Source organism: Diceros bicornis, chromosome 7, assembly GCF_020826845.1.
Source record: "Diceros bicornis minor isolate mBicDic1 chromosome 7, mDicBic1.mat.cur, whole genome shotgun sequence".
Taxonomy (NCBI): domain Eukaryota; kingdom Metazoa; phylum Chordata; class Mammalia; order Perissodactyla; family Rhinocerotidae; genus Diceros; species Diceros bicornis.
In genome coordinates this window covers 86,414,046-86,436,523 of record NC_080746.1, presented here as the reverse complement: position 1 = coordinate 86,436,523, position 22,478 = coordinate 86,414,046, and the positions used below count along the sequence as shown (strand labels likewise).

The 22,478-nt window shown below is 37.8% G+C and overlaps 1 protein-coding gene across 1 annotated transcript in view; it reads left to right on the top strand.

The window, feature by feature from the left end:
• Positions 1-22,478, top strand: part of DCDC1 (doublecortin domain containing 1) — a 394,249-nt gene that overhangs the window by 311,681 nt on the left and 60,090 nt on the right. The window contains exons 19-20 of the mRNA XM_058546317.1: positions 6,065-6,188; positions 15,940-16,121. Of these exons, the coding sequence (XP_058402300.1) occupies positions 6,065-6,188; positions 15,940-16,121 (306 nt within the window). The remainder of the gene's footprint in view (positions 1-6,064; positions 6,189-15,939; positions 16,122-22,478) is intronic.

The following is a 22,478-nucleotide window of genomic DNA, read 5'->3' as shown; positions in this document are numbered from 1 at the left end:
GATATGGATAGACAGAGGCAATCAAGAGCCTTAATTGGCGACACACTCTAAGCAAAAGAGTTGGCTAGACATAACTGAGACTGGGAAATGAAAATCTGTAGATACAAACCACTTTCTCTTCTAGCTAGAACTCTGGTCCTTAAGAAACATGGATTTTGGAGTTATTATATAATACCAAAAGATTGTATTCTTTCTCCAGCTCTTGAAATGACATCTCTCTTCTTCCCTTTCACTATCTCCAACTCTTTGTTCTCCATGTATACAAAATCCATGCATCCTTCAAGGATCCCCATTCCCCTCTTACAGTTTCTTTCCATAATATAAAACTCATATTATTTTCTTTCCCTTAGGTCTACCTGTTATAACTCTCGTTGAAAGTGCCATTTTTCCTCATTACATATTGTCCTGTATTGTTTTCAAAAAACTTTCCCAGGTATATAATTTTTGCTTCTTTCTAAAATGCTGTGATTTTCCCGAGGGCAGAAGCATTCTCTAGTTTCTTTTGGATTCTCTGTAGTGCCTAGCATGGTGCTGGGGAGAGAGACCAGGTGCCCAATAGACAGTTATTCATTTGCCTTATTTGCACAAAAATCGATGCAGAAGCTTCAGGTAATGGATCCTGCAAATTCTGAGATACCAAAGCGAATATATCAGGCCCAGATAGGTGATAAATTAAACAGATTCAAGAACTCAAGGATCACATGAGGTTCCACCATAAGCAAGTGTTGTTGAAGGAAGAATGGTTTTTTGTTTACAAATCTTGCACTTAATGGAGATTTTACTGTAGTTGCAAAGAGAGCTTTGCTTTTACGCAAGTACGAAGCTCTGACTATGGGAGATAATGATAGGTTTTTAGTGCTGAATGTAGATTACTTCTATGTATCCAGAATCTAAATAACCAGGAAGCTCAATCAGCTAGAAAAAGAAAACAAAATAGAGCAGGTCAAAGACATTTTAAAAAGCAAACTTGCAAAAAATGTCAGGTTTGACTTTATATCTATCTGTAATCCATTTATTTTTCTAGACTAAATACGTATATATTGCTGGCAATTATCATTAATGTACTATAGGTTTCTACCATATTTCATAATTGATCTTTTAAAAAATAACTTTGGATTGTGTTAAAAGGCTTAAGTAGTGATCTTCAATTGAGAGGAATATCATATAAAATCATGGAAATTATTATGAAACAAATGTTCTTTTCAGTGTAGTTGTTGGAAAGATTTCTCATTGTTAGAAATTCCCAGTTATGCACGATGGAAACATGATCCTAGAGTTCTCCCCTTAGCCCTTAGCTGCCATTGAAATCCAGTCTCTGTCTTATGTAAGTAGCTAGTTGTTAAAATAATGTAAAGAGATAGAGCCAATGGGAATATATGACAGAACAAATTCCAAGTGTAGTTATTAGTTTATATAAAATATTCCAAGAATAAAGTAGAATAATGTAGAATAGTGTTTAATATACAGAAGTTACCTGATCTTTGTAAATTTTAGCTTATAAATTAATAACACTGCAGTCTTCAGTGCCTTGTTTCTGTTAAAGTTATTTAAAACTTAAATCTTAAAAATAATTATTTACATACACTATTAAGTTTACCTTTAATATTCAGTATAAATTGCAAAATAAATGTAGCCTAAAATATTTCATACAGTGGTACTGGTAAAAGACGAGAGAGTGATGTGATGGATCTAGGTTTCCAGCTATGTATCTAATCTTTTAACCCTTACACAGTGTTTAAGGTTAGCTGTGTGTGTAGTTCCCAATTTTGAATATTTCTTCCCTGTCTAGAGACCCAGACCCTTAGAAAGCCTCAAAACAGTTCCCATCCATGGGAATTTGTTGGGCTGTGATTAAATCCCATCAAAGCAGATAGTTACTATTATTATTATTATTATTACTGCAATCTGCCCATTTCTTTCTCCTATCCCTTTCTTTTTTTCAGAGATGAGGTACTTAAAGTTAGTCTTGTAAACTGATTTCTATCAAAATCAGTCCATGGAGTCTATTATTGTTCTATAAGAATAACATGCTTTCACTGTTTCTGAGGAACCATGCAATTTTAAATTAATTATAGATGAATTTTATGTCTAATCTTGTTGCTTAGATAACCTTAAAAAATGAAAAGTGACCAGTTAAACAAATAAATAGGTCCTAGTGTAAGGACCTAAAGAGTTAAAGAGTTTCTTTGACAGTTGTGGGATGTGAATCTGATCATAGGCATGTTTGTTAGACACTGCTGATTTAAGTTGGAATTTGCCAGAGTATTTATAATTTATCAGATCCAAATATATATTTATGTCATATTTTATTACTATGTTCAATATAACTGTGTCCTGATAGAATGTGAAAAAAGACTATTTCTCTTCATCTGGGGCAGATTTAGGTTTGTTTTTATTTTAGTATTTATTTCCAGGAGTACAAAATAACACCTTTTGTCACAGTCTCACACAATTTCTCATAGGCTGCCACAATGCCAAAGTCTGTCAAAGGCACTGGACTCCAAAAACATTATTGAGATAAATTGTTTTTGTTTCCCATGCCTTTATGAGATTAATTGACTAGAGCATTCTGGTGGCGCTCTGACTCCATTAATCAGACTGAAATCGATCTGATCAATTCTGGACTTTGTTTTTGTGGGAGGGGATATCGGTCAACCAAAATTTTGAAGAACGATCCTAATTTTTGATCTTTTAGGTTCAGATAAATCCAGGAGGATCTTTTAACTTTGGTCATACTCCTGTCCATGGGGGTAGATACTCATGAGGTATCGTATATAGAATTTTGCCTTTAATGGAAAGGCAGGGGTAATAAAGACACTATTTTAAATAAATAAACTTGCCTTTGAACCTTATTTGGCTACCTTGTAGGGTGTGTGTGTTTTCTAGTAGGTCCTTCTGAAGCCTGAGATGTTTTATTATATATAACGTTTCTATTAAAAATACCAATTGTTTAAGAACAGCCTTTTCTGCATTGAAGAGAAGAATGGAAAATATTAACTAGAAATCAGTTCTCAAAAGGCCGAAAAAGGCTGCCTGCAAGCGTTGCACGAGTCGCTGCCTCCACCTAGTGCTGACTGTCAGAATGCAGATTCCAGAGTCCTTCCTGACGCCATGAAGTTCTGATTTCTGTTATGCACACGGGCAGTCGTCACAGCTGGGCCGGCTAGCGCCATTGCAGTTAGGGGTCTGTCAGCTCCGCATTTATGGAGCAGAATGTTCAGAGGTCTGTTGCTTTTACACGAAAGCTCACGCGCTGGGCTGGAACTCTGCAGCCTAATGGCCTTTGCTCTGTGTGAATGTTTATTAACTGTGTAAGTTGAACTTGACCAGCTCCTTTTAAAGACACCCTGATGGGCTGAAGTTATATGGCACTGCAACCAGGAGGATGAATTTTTTCACCAAAATCCTGTCCTTCACCTTACAATGATGTCCCTCCATGCATCAGACCAATGGACATCTAAAAACTCGATTGATGTGGCAGGCCCTGGATTTTCATAGGATTTATTTCCCACCATCTAGCACACATTTGGGGACTAACAATTTTGGCTACTAGCATGGGAGAAAATTAGGAGAATGTGGTTTCGTGGAATTCAAGTGAAGAAAGTGTTTTAAGGAGGGAATGACCATTTGTTAGACACGGCTGTTACTTCAGTCAGATCTTAAGAAATGACCTTTGGCGTGGGTAATGTTAAGACCCTGATGGGGAAGTTTCACTGGAGTTCAGACGTGAAAGTGTAATTGGAATTCGTTTAAGAGGAAAAGGAGGAGAAGAAGAGATGAGTCCTTTAAGGAATTTGCTGGAAATGGACACAAAGCAGTAAGGCGATAAGGTGGAGGTGGATGTAGGGTATAGAGAATGTTCTTCTTCTTTTTTTTTTTTAATGATATCAAGCTGTCAGACATTATGCAGATGGAATGACCCAGAAGGGCAGGCAAATTAGTAGTTCAGGGCAGGAACAAAGTTCTAGATGAGAGAGGATAAGGATCTGGGCGCAGGCGGGAGTGTTGGTCTCAGATCGGAGCACAGACAGCTCTACAGTCATGGAGGACAGGTTCTACGTCGGTAAGGCACAGGTCTTTCCTGCCACCACCACCCCGCGGTGTCCCGGCCCCAAGAATTTCCAGCAAGCTTATGGGAAACCTGGGCCCTCGAACATAAGGTTGAATGCTGCAGATGGTTCTGATGGGGCTGGGCGATCTCAGAAAACTTTCGGGCTCAGATGACCGTGACGTGTGCTAGAAAATTATGAGTGATGGCTGCTCCTGTTTTCTCATTCATTAATCAGTGATTTGTTATATTAATAAATGTCCATCACTTCATTTCTAGGCTCAGTATTACTTAACTAGAGTGATTATTCTCTTGTCATAACGTTAAATATTATTGGCTAATATTGATTTAGGAATTTCACATCTTTAATTTTAAGTAAGATTGCCATATTACTTCTTAAATTACCAGTGACTGACTTTATGATGAAGCTTATCTCCCCTTCATGGAATGCATTAGCTAGTTTTCTATATCTTTGTGGTTTAGAATATTCTATATTGCATGAAAATGAACTATTCCGTGACCTGTGAAGTTATATGAGCAAGAGTATGTTTTCTATTTCAAATCTATGAGTTTTTTTCAATTTATTTATTTCATAAGAATTTTTGCATTTATTAACATACTCATGCATAATATACTCTTAACCTTCTCTATGCTAAATATTTAGCTCAATCTTCTTATTTGGTTTGTATTATATTTTTATCAATCTAGATTTATTTGCAAGATATTTGCTATTTTATTTTTTATTTCAAAAACATTTCTTTGAACCATTCTACTGATGTTCTATTTTATAAATTATTTCTTTCTATTTGAATCTTTATTATTTCCTTCATCTTTTTTCCATGGGACAAATATATATATTATATATATATTTGAAATAAATTATTGAGTTGAATGCTTTTTTAATTTCCCTTCTCTATTTAGCTCTTATTAAATAAGCATTTAACATTATGAATTTACCTTTGAATATAATTCTAGATGTATCCTTTAAATTTTCATCATTATTATTTTTGTTGCTTTCTAAATAGGTATTGATCATGCTATTTTTTTCCCCTAACTGGTATAATGGTATTTTGGGAGAGAGACTGTTTTTAAAATTATCTTGTGGTTGAAATTATAAAATCAAACTTTCATTTATATTTAATTTTATTCTCTCATTTGCCACAAAGTGTGGCTTGTTCAATTTTCATTTTAAAACTGTATTGAAGTTTATTTTGTTAGTATGTGGCACATATTACAAATGTTCCAAGAATTGTTGAGAAAGACTGCAGTGTATATAAATAAATGGTCATATTACATTTATTAGTTATAGCAGTCAGATATTTTATGTCCTTATTTATTACTTAAAAACATTTACCTGGGGGGCCAGCCCAGTGGTGTAGCAGTTAAGTTCACGTGCTCTGCTTCGGTGGCCTGGGGTTCGCAGGTTCGGATCCCGGGCGTGGACCGATGCACCGCTTATCAAGCCGTGCTGTGGCAGTGTCCCGTATAAAGTAGAGGAACATGGGCACGGATGTTAGTCCAGGGCCAGTCTTCCTCAGCAAAAAAAAAAAAAAAAAGAGGAGGAATGGCAACAGATGTTAGCTTAGGGCTAATCTTCCTCAAAAAAACAAAAAACAAAAAAATTTACCTGGTAGTTTATAATTTATCGTTCATGTGATGATGTCTCCCGTAATAATTATATCTACATCTCTTTGAATGTCTAAAAAGTTTTGCTTGATTTTTTTCTGTTTATTGATGTGTAAGTCATTGTTGTTATAAAATGACTGTTATTCTACTTTGCCTTTTGCCTCAAGTTCCACTTTCAATTATTACATCTCCAGTTTTTCCTGATTTTTAAATTTTTATTTTTTCATTTTAAGAATACTTTCATTTGTGTCTCTTGTGCACAGTAAGTTATCAGATTTGGATTTTTAATTCACATTGAGTCTTTACCTAGTTCAAGAGAAGTGCTCAATGAATATTTTGGAGTGATATTTAACCTTGCTAAATCCCTTTCTGTCTTTTATTTTGTTTTAGGTGGGCCATAAAGCATGAAGGGAACAGTAAGCCAGGCCAGTGGAAACATTCCAGAGTTGAAAATCCTCTCTGGAATAAGCTCACCTACATGTGGCCGGTCCTTCCCAGCGGCCGACTTAATGAGGTGGTATCGCTCGGTATAAGACGTGATTGTTGAGACTTATCTTCAGGCCCAGGACGTGGTCACTGCTTATGAGAATCCCCTGCAGGTTTTGATTTGCAGTTGTTAGGTGTGAGAGATCAATTAATTCTGTTGTTCAATCAATTAATTAGGGAGAATGCATTTAAGTCTTCCATTATGGAGATTAATTTATCTATTTCTTCTTGTAGTCTGTCAAATGTTACTTTATGTGTTTTGAAATTTAGATCATAGACACACATGTTCAAAAATGTTATATATCATTGGTGAATTGAAACCTTTATCATTATGTAGACTCTCTCTAGCTCCCCTAGAAGTCTCAATTATCTAATACTAGTAGAAATAGCTTTTTTTGGTTATTTGCCTCGTATATCTTCTTTCTATCCTTTTACTTTCTATATTTGTATATTCTTCTCTTTTAAGGAGTCTCCAGTAATCAGCATCTAGTTAATTTTAGAATATGGTCTGACAATCTTTCTCTCTAAACTAAAAGATTTGGTCTTTTCTATTTATTGTAATAACAGACATATTTGGATTGTTATTTGCTTTTTATTTGTTTTGTTTTTTCTCTGTTTTATTTTTTCTCCATTCTTATATTCTTTCAGAGCGTTTTTTTCCTCACAGTTTTCTCATCTACTGGTTTTGAAATTGTATCCTCTATTTCCATTCTTCTGTTGTGGGTGTTACTCTGAACATTTTAGCTTACATGTGTAAATGATCAAAATCTGAAGTTAACAGATACATTTACTCTTCTCTCAGATAATTGAGAAGATTAGAATACTTTACCTTGATTCATTTGATTTGCAACTTATACACTTTTGTTGTCATGTATTTTAATTTTATCTTTGTAAAAATTTCCACAAGATATTAACATTGTTGTATGTAGTTAATATTTATTTAGATTTACCCCCAATTTTTCCTCTTTCTCCTTATAAATCCTTCTTACATCACGGTCCTTCTGACTGGGGTTACTTTCCTTTGCCCAGCACACTCTTCTGTCAGCTACTGGTAGCAAAGTCAGTTTTTACTTCTCTGGAAACGTCTGTGTTTTGCCCTCATTCACAGAAGGTCTTTCCACTTAGCAAGTGAAGATGTCAGGGATGCTCTGACATCTGCCCTTATTGTCGTTGCTGAGGAGTGGGCTATCGTTCTAATATCCCTTTGAAGGTAATCTATCTTTTCTCCTTGACTGCTTTTAGAATCTTCTCTTTTCTTTAGTATTCTTCAGTTTCACCATATTCTGTCTGAGAGAGGATTTCTTTTTGTTTTTCCTCCTTGGGGTTCTTGAATCTGTGGATTGATGTCTTGTATCATTTGTGGAAAATAATCACCCATTGTCTCGTCAAATATTCTCCCTCCTGTATCCCCCCTCCATTCTTTATAGAAAACTCTGATTAGGTGTATGCTAGACCTTCCCATTTTGACCTGTTGTCTCTTAACCTCTCTTTCATATTTTCCATTTCTTTGCCTCCTTCTGATGCATTTTTGCTTCATATTTTCAGATATTTTTCTTTCAGATTACTAATTTTCTCTTCATATTTGTCTATTTAAACTCCAGGGGTGGGTCAGCCTGTGGTATGAATTCACAATGAAGATTACTTTTCTCTTCCACACAGAGAAAATGTTTGATGTCTGTTTTACTTGCAACCACCTGGAGAGGTATCTCTCTGGATTGCCTTTGCAACGAAATTTATCCTATTGTGATTCTTGTTTTATGAGAGGAGAGGATCTCCTGTCAGACTTCCCACCTAGGCTCGGCTCTGAAATTTGTCCCCTGCAAGACCGTGGAAGCAGCAGTTCACTGGGGTTTGGAAAATTCCCTCAAGTTAACCAGGTTTCCTTTAGCATTCACCTTTGAGATAAAACCCAGCTGCAGCCCTGTGTTTACCTCTCTGGGTCTCTAGGCTGTCTTGCTTTATTGCTAGGCCAATTATATGTTCTAAAAGATTTTTAAAAAATATTTTATCCTGATTTTTTAAGTTGTTTTATCATATTTTCTGGTCTCAACCAAGTTTTTCTTTCTCCTTAAATCACAATTCCCTGTGCCTCCTCACTGATTGAATCAATGAGGCTCACTGCTGTAAGGGAAGTAAGGATGGGATCTGAAACTAAGAAGTCCTTGCTCAGGGCCCCAAAGATGCTCTTTTTTTTTTTTTGTGAGGAAGATCAGGAACTAACATCCCTGCTAATCCTCCTCTTTTTGCTGAGGAAGACCGGCTCTGAGCTAACATCTATTGCCAACACTCCTCCTTTTTTTCCCCCAAAGCCCCAGTAGATAGTTGTATGTCATAGTTGCACATCCTTCTAGTTGCTGTATGTGGGACGCCGCCACAGCATGGCTGGAGAAGTGGTGTGTCGGTGCGCGCCCGGGATCCGAAACCCGGGCCGCCAGTAGCAGAGCGCACGCACTTAACCACTAAGACATGGGGCCGGCCCCTAAAGATGCTCTTATATTTAGACTGTAGTGAAGCAACAATCTAGAAAGCTGACCTTTGTTGAGAGAGGAAGGAGTTCTTCAAAACACCAGAGGCTGTGGGTTGGGTGGCCTGAGCCAGTGGCTAGATGCGTTATGATCTCAGACTCAGGGTTTGCAGCAGTATTGAGAGACAACGTGGAGCCAAGGGTGGAGGGGTGGCACAGAGAGACCAATAGGCCAAGAGAAAAACCATGAATTGTACTAATTGTAGATTTTTCTTCAGAGGTTCAGGAAGGGCAGAGGCTGAAACCCAGAGAGCATGAAGGATAACTTTCTCCTCAACTGGTGGTGAGCAAGTGCCAGCAGTTGCCTAGTGGCTAAAGAGGACAAGAGGCATATCCTTAGGGGTCTCTGAGGATCGAGGACGAGTACCCACAGTATAGACCCTGGGCCCCTTTCTCGGTGGTATACGGTTCATTGAACTTTCATCTACACCCAGAAACCACGTTGGGGAAGGGGAAAGGAGGGGTATATCCTTGAAAGGAAACAGCAGTTCTGGTAAGAAGTTTGAACCTTCAATTCAATTGAATATGTATCCGAAAGCACAGAGCTAAAAAATAAACAAAAAAGGCTTTTCCAAATTGACAGAAACTGGGACACCTTGAACTGGAATATCAAGTTTCCTACCCACCTAATGGGATGGGGGTGGACAGGGATGCCTGGTAAGGAAGTGTACTTTCTCATATCAGGAAAGAGAGAAAACTGTGACTATTGCAAATTTCACAGATACTGTGCTTACAATTTTTTAACCTCAGTATACAAGTAAAGTAATTCAGTTAATTAATTCATTGATTTAAATGATGAATGGTACTTTCATTAGGAAACCTAATTTAACCAGGTTCCTTTTAACATTTACCTTAAAAAAATAACATTTTTCTAATAGTCTGGGATGTGACAGCTAAATGATCTTAGGAATGAAAATGGACTACTTCAAAGTTCTCCAGCCATTCAAACGGCCCAGTAACTTTTGGGTGGAGTGGAGAAGTCACTATACTTCAACAAAAGTCTGGCCCTCACTTGTAAACTGAAGGGAAAGGAGTAAGGCACTAAATTAGCTAAAGTGAGACAAATTGACTATACATTTCAGAATGACTCAGCCTGAGGGTCCTGCTATTTCTTGAAATGTTTGAGGAAGAGAAGAAAATACTTACCAAGCAGGGAATTCAGATAGTTCTTATTCAAATTAAATGCAATTTGTTTTACTTGAAGTCTGGATCCTTCTTATCTGATGGAACGATATTTTTCTCCAGTCCCATTTCCACATAATTAATTTTTTAAGCAAAAGGATGATTTTGTCAGTGTATAATTAAATGAAATTAACATTTTGTTTGGAAAGACTTTCCATATAAATAAACTGCAACTAGGAAGTGTGACATTCATATTGTAGGATTCAGAACACTTTGGTCACTGTAAGAATATATGTGCTAACTTTATTCCAGATTTAATCTTCCAGCCTCACTACTTATCTAACCATTATTTATTGTCTATTTAGTCAATGCAGACAGAGCAAAGAAGGAGATAGACATGGTTCCTACCTTCATGGAGGTCACAGTTTAAGAGGTATAGGCTGTGTGTCAAAAAGGAAGGAACCAGAAAAGAAGGAGGCAGACTTGATGAAGAAGGACAAAGAAGGGAGAAAGAAGAAACTCACAGGGAAAGTTTGGTGCCCAGAAACCAAGGCTGTTGCTGAGCCAGCTTGTTCAGTCACACAGCCCGCATGAGGAAAGTTAGCCAGGCCGATTGTCTGAAAGGGCCTGAAAATTAAGTCAAAAGATTGAGTCTAGGAAAACCGTCTAAGAAACACTATCCTGAGTGAGACTCAAATTCTCCTGCTAATTCCTTGACAAGAAACTTTCAAAATAAACTGATGACCAAGGGAAGATTTAGGGAAATACAGACAATGTGAATTATTTTTGGGGTGACCCAGACTGCATTAATACCAAACTATTTACCTCTCAGTGGTGACAGCTGCTCTTAGAACTGATTTCATGCTGTTCTTACTCTAAAATATTGTTCATCCTAAAAGGCAATTGATACTATGTCTTAGGAGCAAATAGAATTTCATGTATCTTAGGATATCAGTATTTTAAAAATATGTTAAAACTTTCTAAAAACAAAAGATTAATGAATTATTTTAGTTTATTCTGTGACTAAGTTCACTGGAATAATTTCTAGGAACTCAAGTTATTTTCTTACTCCCTGGGGAAAAAGTTGTAAATTGAGAAGTTGTAGTTGTAAACACTTAAAGGTAAGGAGCAATGGATTTTCATATTCAAGGATGAAATCAGTGCAAAAAGTGAGTCTGAAGAGACTTAAGATTTTGGAATGAGCCACTGGATAGTGATTTTAAAATTTCTAAGTTACTAAATGAAAATATATCTATTTGGAGGGGCCCATGTTAAAAGAAAGTTAAAAGCACACATTTTATGAATCTGTTAAGAAATGATGATAATTAGCTGTCAGTATAAAGGGAAAAAAAGGAAAGTTAGGAAGACCCAAGAGAGAAAATTGAAGAATCTGTTAGTTTATTAATAATAAATAGATGAAGGTGGGCCAATTTCACTAAGAAATTTAGATCACTGTTTAGGAGAGAGAGGAGAAAAAGGAAAGCAGAATCATCAGTGTCAGGAACCGGCCCCTCAAAGGTCTCTTGACAGTGTGTCTGTGCTTGGAGGAGCCGGACACAGAGAAAACCAGCAAAGAAACCAGTGGAACCTGGAATCCCAAAGGGGAGAGTGGAGGGGAGGAAACAGCTCTCCAGCCAGCTTAATCCACGGGTGTTTTGTCCTTCATTATCCTGGCGCCATATTTCTCTTTCTATGAAGGACAAAGTGAAAGTGCCTGAAACATTAGAACAAGGTTTAAAATCCCTTAAAGGGTGGGGCCGGCCGGGTGGCGCAAGCGGTTAAGTGCGTGCGCTCCGCTGTGGCAGCCCGGAGTTCACCGGTTCATGATCCCGGGCGTGCACTGATGCACCACTTGGAGAGCCGTGCTGTGGCAGCCTCCCATGTAAAGTGGAGGAAGATGTGCACGGATGTTAGCCCAGGGCCAGTCTTCCTCAGCAAAAAGAGGAGGATTGGCTGATCTTCCTCACCAAAAAAAAATATATATATCCCTTAAAGGAAGAGCTGCCAGGGAGAGCTCACACATTTGGAAAAAGTTTTGAAACCCATGGAAATTCTTCATCTCTTTGGTTGGGTTTCTGTGATGTCTCATATTAAAAAAAAGAAGACTCCTGGGCTTCTGTCACCTAACTGGAAAGCAAAGGAAGCCTCCTGAAGCCAGCAGTGCTCCTGAGGTGCTCAAGCCACATCTGCAGTGGTTACCACTCGTCATGGCACATGTTTAGGGAGTGGAAGGATCTAAAAATAACTAGGAGCTGAGATAGCACATTTCAGACAAGTTCAACAGAATTCTAACATGCGTGGAATATTGAAAAAAAAATCTTAGTTTCACATCCTAACTGTGAGCTGACTGTTCGCACGGACTAAGCTCAAGGGAGAATCCTATGTCTCTTGGCTTTCCCTTCCATGGTTCAGAAAAGACAGAAAGGGGGAAAGATTAGCTATTTTACACCAAGACTTCAATGTGACAGTAATTTTGTAATGCGAAGACTGTTCTCCTCCGTCTCTCCCACTCTTGCTTCATGATAGTTTATGTCTCAAACTAGTGCAAATGTTGATTTGCTCTGAATTGCTTAATTTCTTTGTTGTATGAGAGTTACAGATCAGTCCCGAACTTACTTCTTGAAGAAGTTATGCAATCCACTCCTCCACCACTTCGCATGTTAAGTAAAACCTTTATGCAATAGGAGAGTTTCCGATGAAAATATACAATTAGTTTGTCCTCACCTTTGGTATTTCTTCTCAGTAACAGTAGTAAGAAAAAGTGACCCCATGTTGCTCCATTCGTAATAATAGACACATATCCAGATAAACACTTGATAGTCTGCCCTTTATAATTTAAATTCCATACAGGTTCTCAGTGAAGGTCAGGAGTACAATAAAACTTCATTAATTTAAATTTCTCTTTTTTAGAAGTGTGATGTTAGCCTCATTGTATGTCACTGTTATGAACACATTTACTAAGCAAAATATTATATTAAAAAATAAAGGAAAAAACATTAGACTGAAAAACATCATGAGATTTTTAAACATTTATTTATACTGCTTTTCTCTTAATTAAATGCAATTAGTGTTATTTACTCAGTCATCTCAAAAACAAATGAGAGCATTATAATTAGATGCCATTTCAGAATATTTGATCTACACAACTTTCAGATAATGTTTATAATTTATTTAAAACACATTTTCCTGAACTTTGTGATTGTTCAGTATAATTGCAAGTGTTTAACGATTTTTCGAGGGGATATAAGCTAGTAAATTATTACTTATTGTACTAGCTTTTTAATAATGTTCTCCTTCCATAAACTAAAGGCCACATGTCTTGGTCTTATTGGTCTACATGCCAGCAGATGTAGAGGCCCTATACCGGGAAATTTTAAAAGCTATTTTAACTAACTCATAGGGCAATGAAGAAATCATCATGAAAATTTCAAAAAGAAATATTTAGAACCAAAGTAAAATGTGCGGGATGCACCTAAAATGCATTTGAGGGAAATTTGTGACCTTAAATACTTATATTGAAAAAGGAGAGGAGCTAAAAATTAATGAGATAAGCATCCAACCTGGGAAGTTAGGAAAATAACAGCAGAATGCGCTCAATGAATTAGAAGGAAGGAAATGGTAAATTAGATGAGAAATCGATACAATACATGATACATATAAAACAGAATCAACATGTCAAAAATTGGCTCTTCTTTTAAAGTATTAATAAAATGGATTTACCTGGCCAAACTAATTAACAAAAAAAGAGTAAAGGTAAGTAATATTAGGAATAAAAGAAAGATATAAATATAGATGCTGAGAGATTAATAAAATAATAAAAGGGTATTATAAGTAACGTAATGGTAATACATATTATAACATAAATAAATAAAATGGTCAAATGCTTGGACAAAAGTAATTTAACAGAACGGAGTCAAGAAGAAATGGAAAGCCTGAATAGTGCAATAATCAGAGAAGAAATAGAAGCAGTAGTTAAAATCTCCCCACAAAGAGAACACCATGACCAAAGAGTTTCACTGGCAAATTCTTCCAAACATGGAAGAAATAAGTATTTCAGATGATTACAGAACAAGCAACACTTCCTAACTCATTTCATGAGGCTAGGATAAACTTGATACCAAACATTGACAAGGATAGTATAAGAAAATTACACATGGAGCCAGCCCTGATGGCCCAGCAGTTAAAGTTTGGTGTGTTCCGCTTTGGTGGCCCGGGTTTGGTTCCCGGGCTTGGACCTACCATTTGTCGGCGGCCATGCTGTGGTGGCGGCTCACGTAGAAGAACTAGGACTTACAGCTAGGATATACAACTAGGTACTGGGGCTTTGGGGAGGACAAAAAAGAGAGAGAGAGGAAGATTGGCAGCAGATGTTAGCTCAGGGGGATTCTTTCCCAGCAGAAAAAAAGAAAAGAAAAGATATTTACTTCGGAAGGTAATTATTTTTTTAAAAAAGAGAGAAAATTACACGTTAATTTCATTTATGAATGGACATGTACAAATCCTAAAGAAAACATTAGTAAATTCAATTCGGCAATCTATTAAAAAAGATAATACATTGTGACCAATTTGGATTGATCCGGAATGCAAGATTGGTTTAAATTTTAAAAAATTGATTAATGTAATTAACACATAGCTGATGAAAGGATAAATAATCATATAAGCACATCTCAATAAATGCAGGAAAAGGAGCTTTACATGATTCAACACACATACAAGAAAAAAAAACTTACCAAAATGGAGTTGATAGAAAATTACTTCACTTGCTACAGAGTGTTTATATCCCAAACAGACTTAAAAAAAACTAACCCAGCTGACTTTTAAATATATACGAAATAGCCAAAGGCCAACGAGAGCCAATTTCCAAAGAAGGATAACAAGGTGGAGGTACTTGCCCTACCCAAAGTCAAGACTTAGCAGCAGGTGTACACGAGGCAGTCTGGTCCTGTACAGAGACAGAGAAACTGACGAATTGAAGAGACCAGAACACACAGAAATAGACCCACGCTTACATGGGATTGTGATATTTTACAGGATGGTTACTGCAGATTAATGGGGAATTAAATGCTGTCAGGACAATTGTTTATGCAGATAGAAAAAAAGACAGAGCTGGGACCTTGCCTCACAGCATCATGTCTGATCACCCCTGCCCTCACTTACTCGTCTTCCATAATTGTCTGTTTCTGTGAATGGCAATACCCGGGAGAAGCTACAAACCTGGGAGACATCCTTGCTTCCTTTATCCCCAGACGTCGTGTTCTGTTAATCGCCAAGTCTGGTACAAACACTGCCCCATCCTGTTACCCCTCCCGTACTGCACCAATTCCTACCATGGCTGCAGGTCTGTTACACGGCATTTCTGAGTTAGGTTCTGGTCCTATGTGGTCCCATCACACCTCGTACCCTGTTGCTGTTAGACTTATGCTATTGTAATTGCCACTGTATTTTCAGGTAAGTTTCTGAGCATTTGCTAGAAATTCCTTGAGGAAAAGTATCCTGTCTTGTTCATAGTTTTATTTCCAGTGTTTAGCACTGTGTCTGGAGTATAGTAAACAATTAATAGATATTTAGATAATGCATGAATTAATAAATAAATGAATAGATATAAAGTAACTGAATTCTACAACTGAAACATCTGAAATTTGTTTATCATCTCACTCTGTTTTTTGGAGTGTTCGCCAAATATATTCTTCTTTGTCAAATAGATTTAGTTTAAGAGAATATTATTTCAGGTTGTAAAACCGCTTTTCACACATTCTTCCTTTCTTCATATTGATTAAAGGTATTTCACTCATGAGCAAAAAACATTCCAAGTTCATCCAGTTCTATTTTTATAGAATAATATTTCTCTGAAAGGGAACAAATCTTCCATGTTGTAAAATAACACAAGTTTTACATACTTTCAAAAAATTACTATCTTTCCTCTTTATTCAAATAAAACATTAATTAGAATTGTCTGGAACATCTTAGGGGCCCAATACATATTTGATGAATGAATGAAAGATGAAAGGGATAAGCAGTGAGTTTTATATCTTTATATCTATTAGTTTTTATGTATCTATTAGTTTATTTTTTATATCTAGAAATGACTCTTCTTACTTATTTACTATCAATTTTTTGCCACTTCTTTCTGAAGGAGTTTGATTGGCCAATAGAAGGACTGCTTGTTCCAAACAGCCCTCCCCTGAAGAAACCCGTCTGGAAGACACCGGAGCCATGCGTGCCCTTGAGACTCAGAGTTTTGCGGAATGGAGACAAGAATAAAAACAGAGCCCTTATTGTAACCAGTCCAGACATCTCACCTGGGCGGAAAATGCAGTAAGAACAACTTGCTCATGTTTTTCATTAAATACACTCTCTAATTTCTACAGATTTTTGTCTTCTTGATTAAAGATGTTTTTCTGGGAGAATTCTGTGTTTATTTTTTAAAAAGGGCTCTCATATTGATATTTGGAGATGAAATAGATAGTAAGATTCATTTAGTTTCTATGTCAGCAACTTAATTTGAATTCTGCTGATTTAGGGTAAGCATGGGAAAAGTAATGAGTTGGAAATGAGTAGTTCTGATTAAAAAAGTTTTATGGTCAATGTCTCTTTTGAATTGGCATTTTTGTTTGAGTTTTATTAATGTATTTTGATATAACTGAGCTCATAAATTGCTTCTTAAATATAATTTTGTAATTCCTTTTTGAAGTTATTATTACGTACAATTATTTACATTGAGATCTTTGGCATATTTAATGAATAAATATAGTTCTCAAAATATAACTTTATATAATTTATATCCTTGGCTTGAAATAACATTTTAAAAGCTTATCCTAGAAAAGCATCAATCTGCAGTATAGCTTATGTTATAAGATTGGGATAAAATCTTCCCAAACAGCCAATATTTCTCCAACTTTGGAGAAAAATCACCTGCTATGTTTTCATTACATTTTATGACAAAAGGAATCATAGATCAGTGCAAAGTTCTGATGTAAAGAATGAGTTAAACACATTGTTTCTCATATTATTAGCAGTGATATTACCTCTTGACCTTTCTTTTGAGATGTTTAGAATATTTGAGGCTGCTGATAACAGTTTAATATTACTTTCTTCACGTTGATTAAATATACTTCATACATCGCTGAACAAGGAGTAACATTCAGATGGGCTGTCCACTGAACTGCCTGTAAAGATGATAAAGTAAAAAATTAATCTTCAAAGTAAAGTCAAGCCTGAAATTGAAATCTTTGACGCATACATTTCGTAATTAGCTCGTTCTGCTAGGTGTAAAATGTGAGGGCCCTTAAAGTAGAATATGACTTTTTTTTAATATCCAAAGTTAACAAATAATTTCTGTCCCTTCCTACATTTATTTTTTTCTTAGTCTGTATCTTTGTGGCTCAAAATTATGTACAGATTTTATCTTTTCACATTAATGTTTTAAAATGCATGGTTCGATCAGGTGATCCAAATGTAGTTTGAGGGCTTTGTTAATTTGGACAACTGTTCTATCAGAGTGTGTGTGGAAGTGTCCGGGGGTCTGTGCCACTGGAGTGGTGTGTCCTGGTTCATGAGATATTCACTTTGTTCACTACATGAATTAATTATTCCCAGATAATTAAAATACACTGGATACGCTGGATGCTAAAACCCTAATAAATATAGTTTAATTTTTCTTGGCTGATTCAGAAAGTTTTCTACAAGGTCAATAGCATTTTTTCCCCCAGAGCTTTATGTAAGCCCTGGTAACAGAGGGTTAAATGGAAAAAGTTTCGGCTGACGTTACAGGGCGCTGTGTTGCCCAGCTCCAGAAAGCACTGTTCACATCGTGTTCTGTAGGAACGGCATCGCAGAGTTGTGCATGGTGGAAGCCCTGCTGTGCTGTTTTAATGTATCCAAGTTAAATATCTTCTCTTCCAGAAGAAGTAAATGCTAATGACATATAGGGCTACAGTACCTGCATTAACCTGAAACTTATTTATAAGAAGAAAGAGGGTTGTGCTAGGTAGTGTCTTTACAGGCAAAATCATGCTAGAATGATAAAATATACATCCATTTTAACCAAATCCTGCTCTGTAGCATGCTAGCCTTTAGTTATTGAATAATTCATTCTAGGCAGTTTTGAGGAGCCTTTGTTGTTGTTGGTTCCTCCATCTACAAAGCCAAAGGAAATCAAACAGCATTTGATCATGACTTAGTTGATCATTACCTTAGTGGGTAACAAGATCCTGTCAATTAGTCGAGAGAATGAGTCTGTACGTCATTTCTAGATGTGACTCTGAACTCCACATTTCCCTCCCCACTCCCGAGCTGGCTGTGGCTTCTGTGCCCTCACTTGCTCTGGTCACTGTGGGCTTTCCACCACCACAGCCCCCAGCACTCTGCCTTTGATTATCTGCTTCTGTCTCCAACCAGGAGACAGAGCGCAGGGGTGACGTGTTGTTCCCCATGTCTGTGCTGTCTGCTGTGGAATGTCAGGGACGGTGCATCCCGGTTAATCGAGTGTTAGGTCATGCACTACATGATTTAGGAACCACAGTAGGCCCTAAATCAGTGCTTACTGAATGAATGAATGAATGAATGATGAACTATATCTGATTACCACTTCGAATGAATGAATGAACTAACAACTATATTTGACCACTATTTCTTTCATTTAATAAAATATAGAGATTCTGGAAATACACAGAACAGTTTCCTAACTTGAAAATTTGAAGAGATGTCTATTCCATTAAGCATCCTTTTTCTATGATCGTCATTGTTCATTCTTCAGTTTAATAATTTTTAGGTTTGGATTAACAACCTAAACAATATATGAATGATATATGAATAAACATATGAATATGAACAATATATGAATAAAACATCACAGGTGAAGTGAATGTAATCTCTGCATTTTCTTTGAAGTTCATAAATTTACATCTCAGCATTCATAGAAGAGGATTAAAATATTGAAAATTTCTTATGTAAATTGCTCAGAGTATAAATGTTTATAAAGTTTAATATTTAATCGTGATAGTTTTTGAAAGCCTATTTTTTTTTAAGAAAGGCAGATTGTTTTGGGGAGAATCATGATAAATTAAAATCTCATAATTTTTTCACATCTTTAAACAATTGAAAGATAATTGACCATATATGCTGACATATCAATCAAATCTTGGATCATTTGTTTCAGAAAGGTTGACACCGAAAGGAAAGAGAATGTGAAAAACTATGTCACTAAATATTCTGAAACAGAAACAAAGCAGACTAAATTTCACCAGCTTTTGGAGAGGTAAGTACTTACTGTCCTAATGCAGAGGTGTTTTCCACTCACGTGCCTGAATGACTGTATATAACGCATAACACAAAATACATATGTACCTACATAAGAAAAGAGTTGTTAATGTAACGTTTCTGGAGTTTTTAATCTGTGAAGTACGTCAACTATGTGAGTCCATGAAACCAATGCTAATTAATACATTTTTTCCCAAAATTTGAAGGCAATTGCCCCTAGCTTCTGAACTACCAACTCTGTAAATATAAAGTATTCCCATTTTTACAAATATATTTCACAATTTTACAGGACTTTTCTTTAGTTTATATTTGTTTGAACTGAGGGCTGGGCAGTGATCTACTTTAAACCAATGTTTAAATGTTACTACCCTGTATCTTATTTGTGAAATATGTTGTAATTTTTCTTTTGATCAGTATTCTCCTTCCAAAACAAAAATTATTCCCGTGGAATTTGATAACTGTTCAAAGTAGAGCATCTGGTCTAAACTTTTTTGCAAAATATATCTTGTTGAATATGAGGTGGCAGTCTTACAGAATTTAAGGGAAATTATACCATCCTTTAGTTATTTAATAATTCACGCCAGACAGTTTTAAGAGTCTTTTTTTGTTGATGTTGGTCCTTCCATCTACAAAGCCAAAGGAAGATCTAATAGCATAATAAGCCCCATTTAAAAATATTAGATACAGAACGTTTTTGTTGATCCCCAAAGTTGCAGGCAACATGGAGTACTGGAAAGACCACTGGATTTGAGTTAACCTCAGGTTTGCCAGTAACAGGCCCGAAAACTTCAGCAAAGCACTGCCCTTCTCTGAGTCTCATTTTCCTCCTTGTGGAATGGGAGAGTTGGATGAAGAGTAAGAAGAAGGGAAGAAAGAACTGGATTCTTTTCAGTATCTGTTGTGTTCGTATCATGGGCATCAGCCAGTGTTGGATGTTCTGCAGGAGATTTAAAAAAAAAAAGGCGAGACCTTCCTTGCTCTCAGGAAACTCCTAACTTGTTGGGAAGACAGCTTGCTTATTGAAACAGGCAGAAAGCCACCCAGGGCAGTATTTAATTGTACAGAAGTGCAAATGATCAAGGGATCATTTCATGTATAACCAGGAGGGAGAGAGAACCTTGTGAGGGCAACTGTCAGGGAAGGCCACGTGGAGAGGCGAGAAAATGAGAGAGATGCAAAAATAGAGATAAACACAGGAAGAAGAAAGATACAAAGAGAGAAGCAAGCAGGTTCCCATAGCTTCTCGTGGGTTCTGTTACTGTTTTGGAATAAACTGGAAGCATGTAGTGGGCTCCTGGGAGGGGCGTCCTGGTGAGTGATTGGAGAGTGAAGGCTCCACGATTGCAGAGCTGTGGCTGTCTGGGGACCGGGAGACACAGCTCCCGCCTTCTCTCGCAGGGCGTCCTGGGTGGTATAGAAACGCGTCCTCAGGGAACCAGCTCCACCTGTCGCTCCTCCACTCCAGTCCTGAGAAAGCAACGTCGGAGAGAAGACCCTGCTTTTCTGGACTCTGTGAACCCAAGCAGCTGTGTGTCCCCGCCCTGACTCCTGCTGTGAGCGTCACAGGACTTGACTTCTAGGGCCTTGGGCTCCACGTGACAGAGGAATCCTGAACTGCTCTCTCAGCGTCTCAGCCACAGTCTCCTCCCTTTGTAGATCTAATATCTCATTATTCTGTGATGATGCCCTCTCAGGAGGCCATGGGATGTAGTAACAGACCCAGAGAGATTCAGGTTTGAACTTCAGCTCTCCTGCTAAGCAGTTACGTGACCTGGGCAAGGAACTTGACCTCCAGGCTGTCTCCTCATCAGTACAATGGGCCTCTCAGAAATGGCATGAGAAGTAGGTGAAGGAGCAGACGTGAAGTGCTGTGCTTGCAGTGCTTGGTCCGTTTTAATAAAGTGTGGCTGGTTCTTTGTGTGCCAGGCACCCTACAGGTACGCCGACATTTCATCTGTACAATAGCCCTGTAAGCTAAGTACTGCTGTATCTGTCTTTTACTGATGGGGCAAATGAGGCTCAGAGAAGCTAAGTAACTTCTCCAGGGTTACGCGGCCGGTCCATGAGAGGGCTGGAATGTGAACCCAGGCAACCTGACTCCAGACTCCACAGTCCTTGTTAGGGACCTGAGAGCCAGTTCTTCTCTCTCCCCTCCCCATTTACGTTGCCTGGCGTGTGAACTAGGTAGAGGAATTAAATACAGAGGAAACAGCTTATCCCAATCCTCTCCAACCCACCTCCATGGGCCAATCGAATTTGGCACTTTTAAAACTAGAGTTTCTAAAAAGGAAGGAAGAAAGATTCATCAACCAGCCATTCCTTCTGTTCTCTCACTGGTCGTCCTAAAACAGGACACTCCCATAGGCCAGACATTCTCCCAGGAAAATTTGTGTGGAGGCAGATAATGATGATGGTAACTCTTCTCAGGTCCTGCTGTAAATGCTTGGACTTGTAAAGATATAGATTTGGGGACAGTAGAAGGAATTGGGTTGGGTCTTGGGCAGCACCCAAAGAGAATCAGGCACATCTTGTGACTGGGGCTCAATCCTCTCACAGTTCCCTCCCACTCCCCTCCCATGAATGCCTGACGTGGCCCAGGCCTCACTGGCCCTTCAGCCTCCAGAGCTGTGACTTGAGAAGCAGAGATTTTCCCACTGGCTTATTTCCTTCTAAGACCCCTCAGAGAAATGGAGGGCTGAATTATCTGCTCAATTGCTTTATCTCATCTAAGGTCATAAAATGGAGAAATATTCTTCATCAGCCGAGTCTTCCTGATGAGCATAAAGTCACTTCTAATTCATTTGCTATAGACAGTAGATTCTAATATAAAGTGTACTTAGCAAGAATCTTTCACTTGTGCTCACCCGATGGCAGGGTCCTCTCAACAGCGTTCTTCAGGAAATGCTCCATCATCTCCTCTGGCTGTACTTCCTCTCCCACGATCCTACCTCTGTGTCTCTGTCCTAACTGGCTAGACAGACGTCAGCCTTTCCCACCTTCAGCCCATCTTCCAGCTTTCTGACAGTTAACTTCCTAAAGAGCAGCTCTGATAACAGCACACCTGTGCTCTAATACCTTCAGTGACTTCCGTCCGTTTACGGGACAGAGGCCATGGTCATTAGTCTAATATCCTAAGTGCTTTCAGCTGGTTCGTGGCTTCTTTTCCAGCTTTACCTGGCTCCTCCTCCTGTCCATACACTCAGCTCCAGCCATACAAAACTTCTCTGGGTCCCACCTCTTCTTGAGGAACTCCTATTCATCCATCAAGTCCCAGCCCAGATGTTGCTTCCTTCGATAAGGCTTCCCTGGAGGAATTCATTATTTTTCCTCTGTGTTCTCACAGGATCCTGGCAAGGTGCCTATAACAGCACCCACTGCTTCATGTTCCCCAGGTTGCTGCTCTGTCTCTCCACC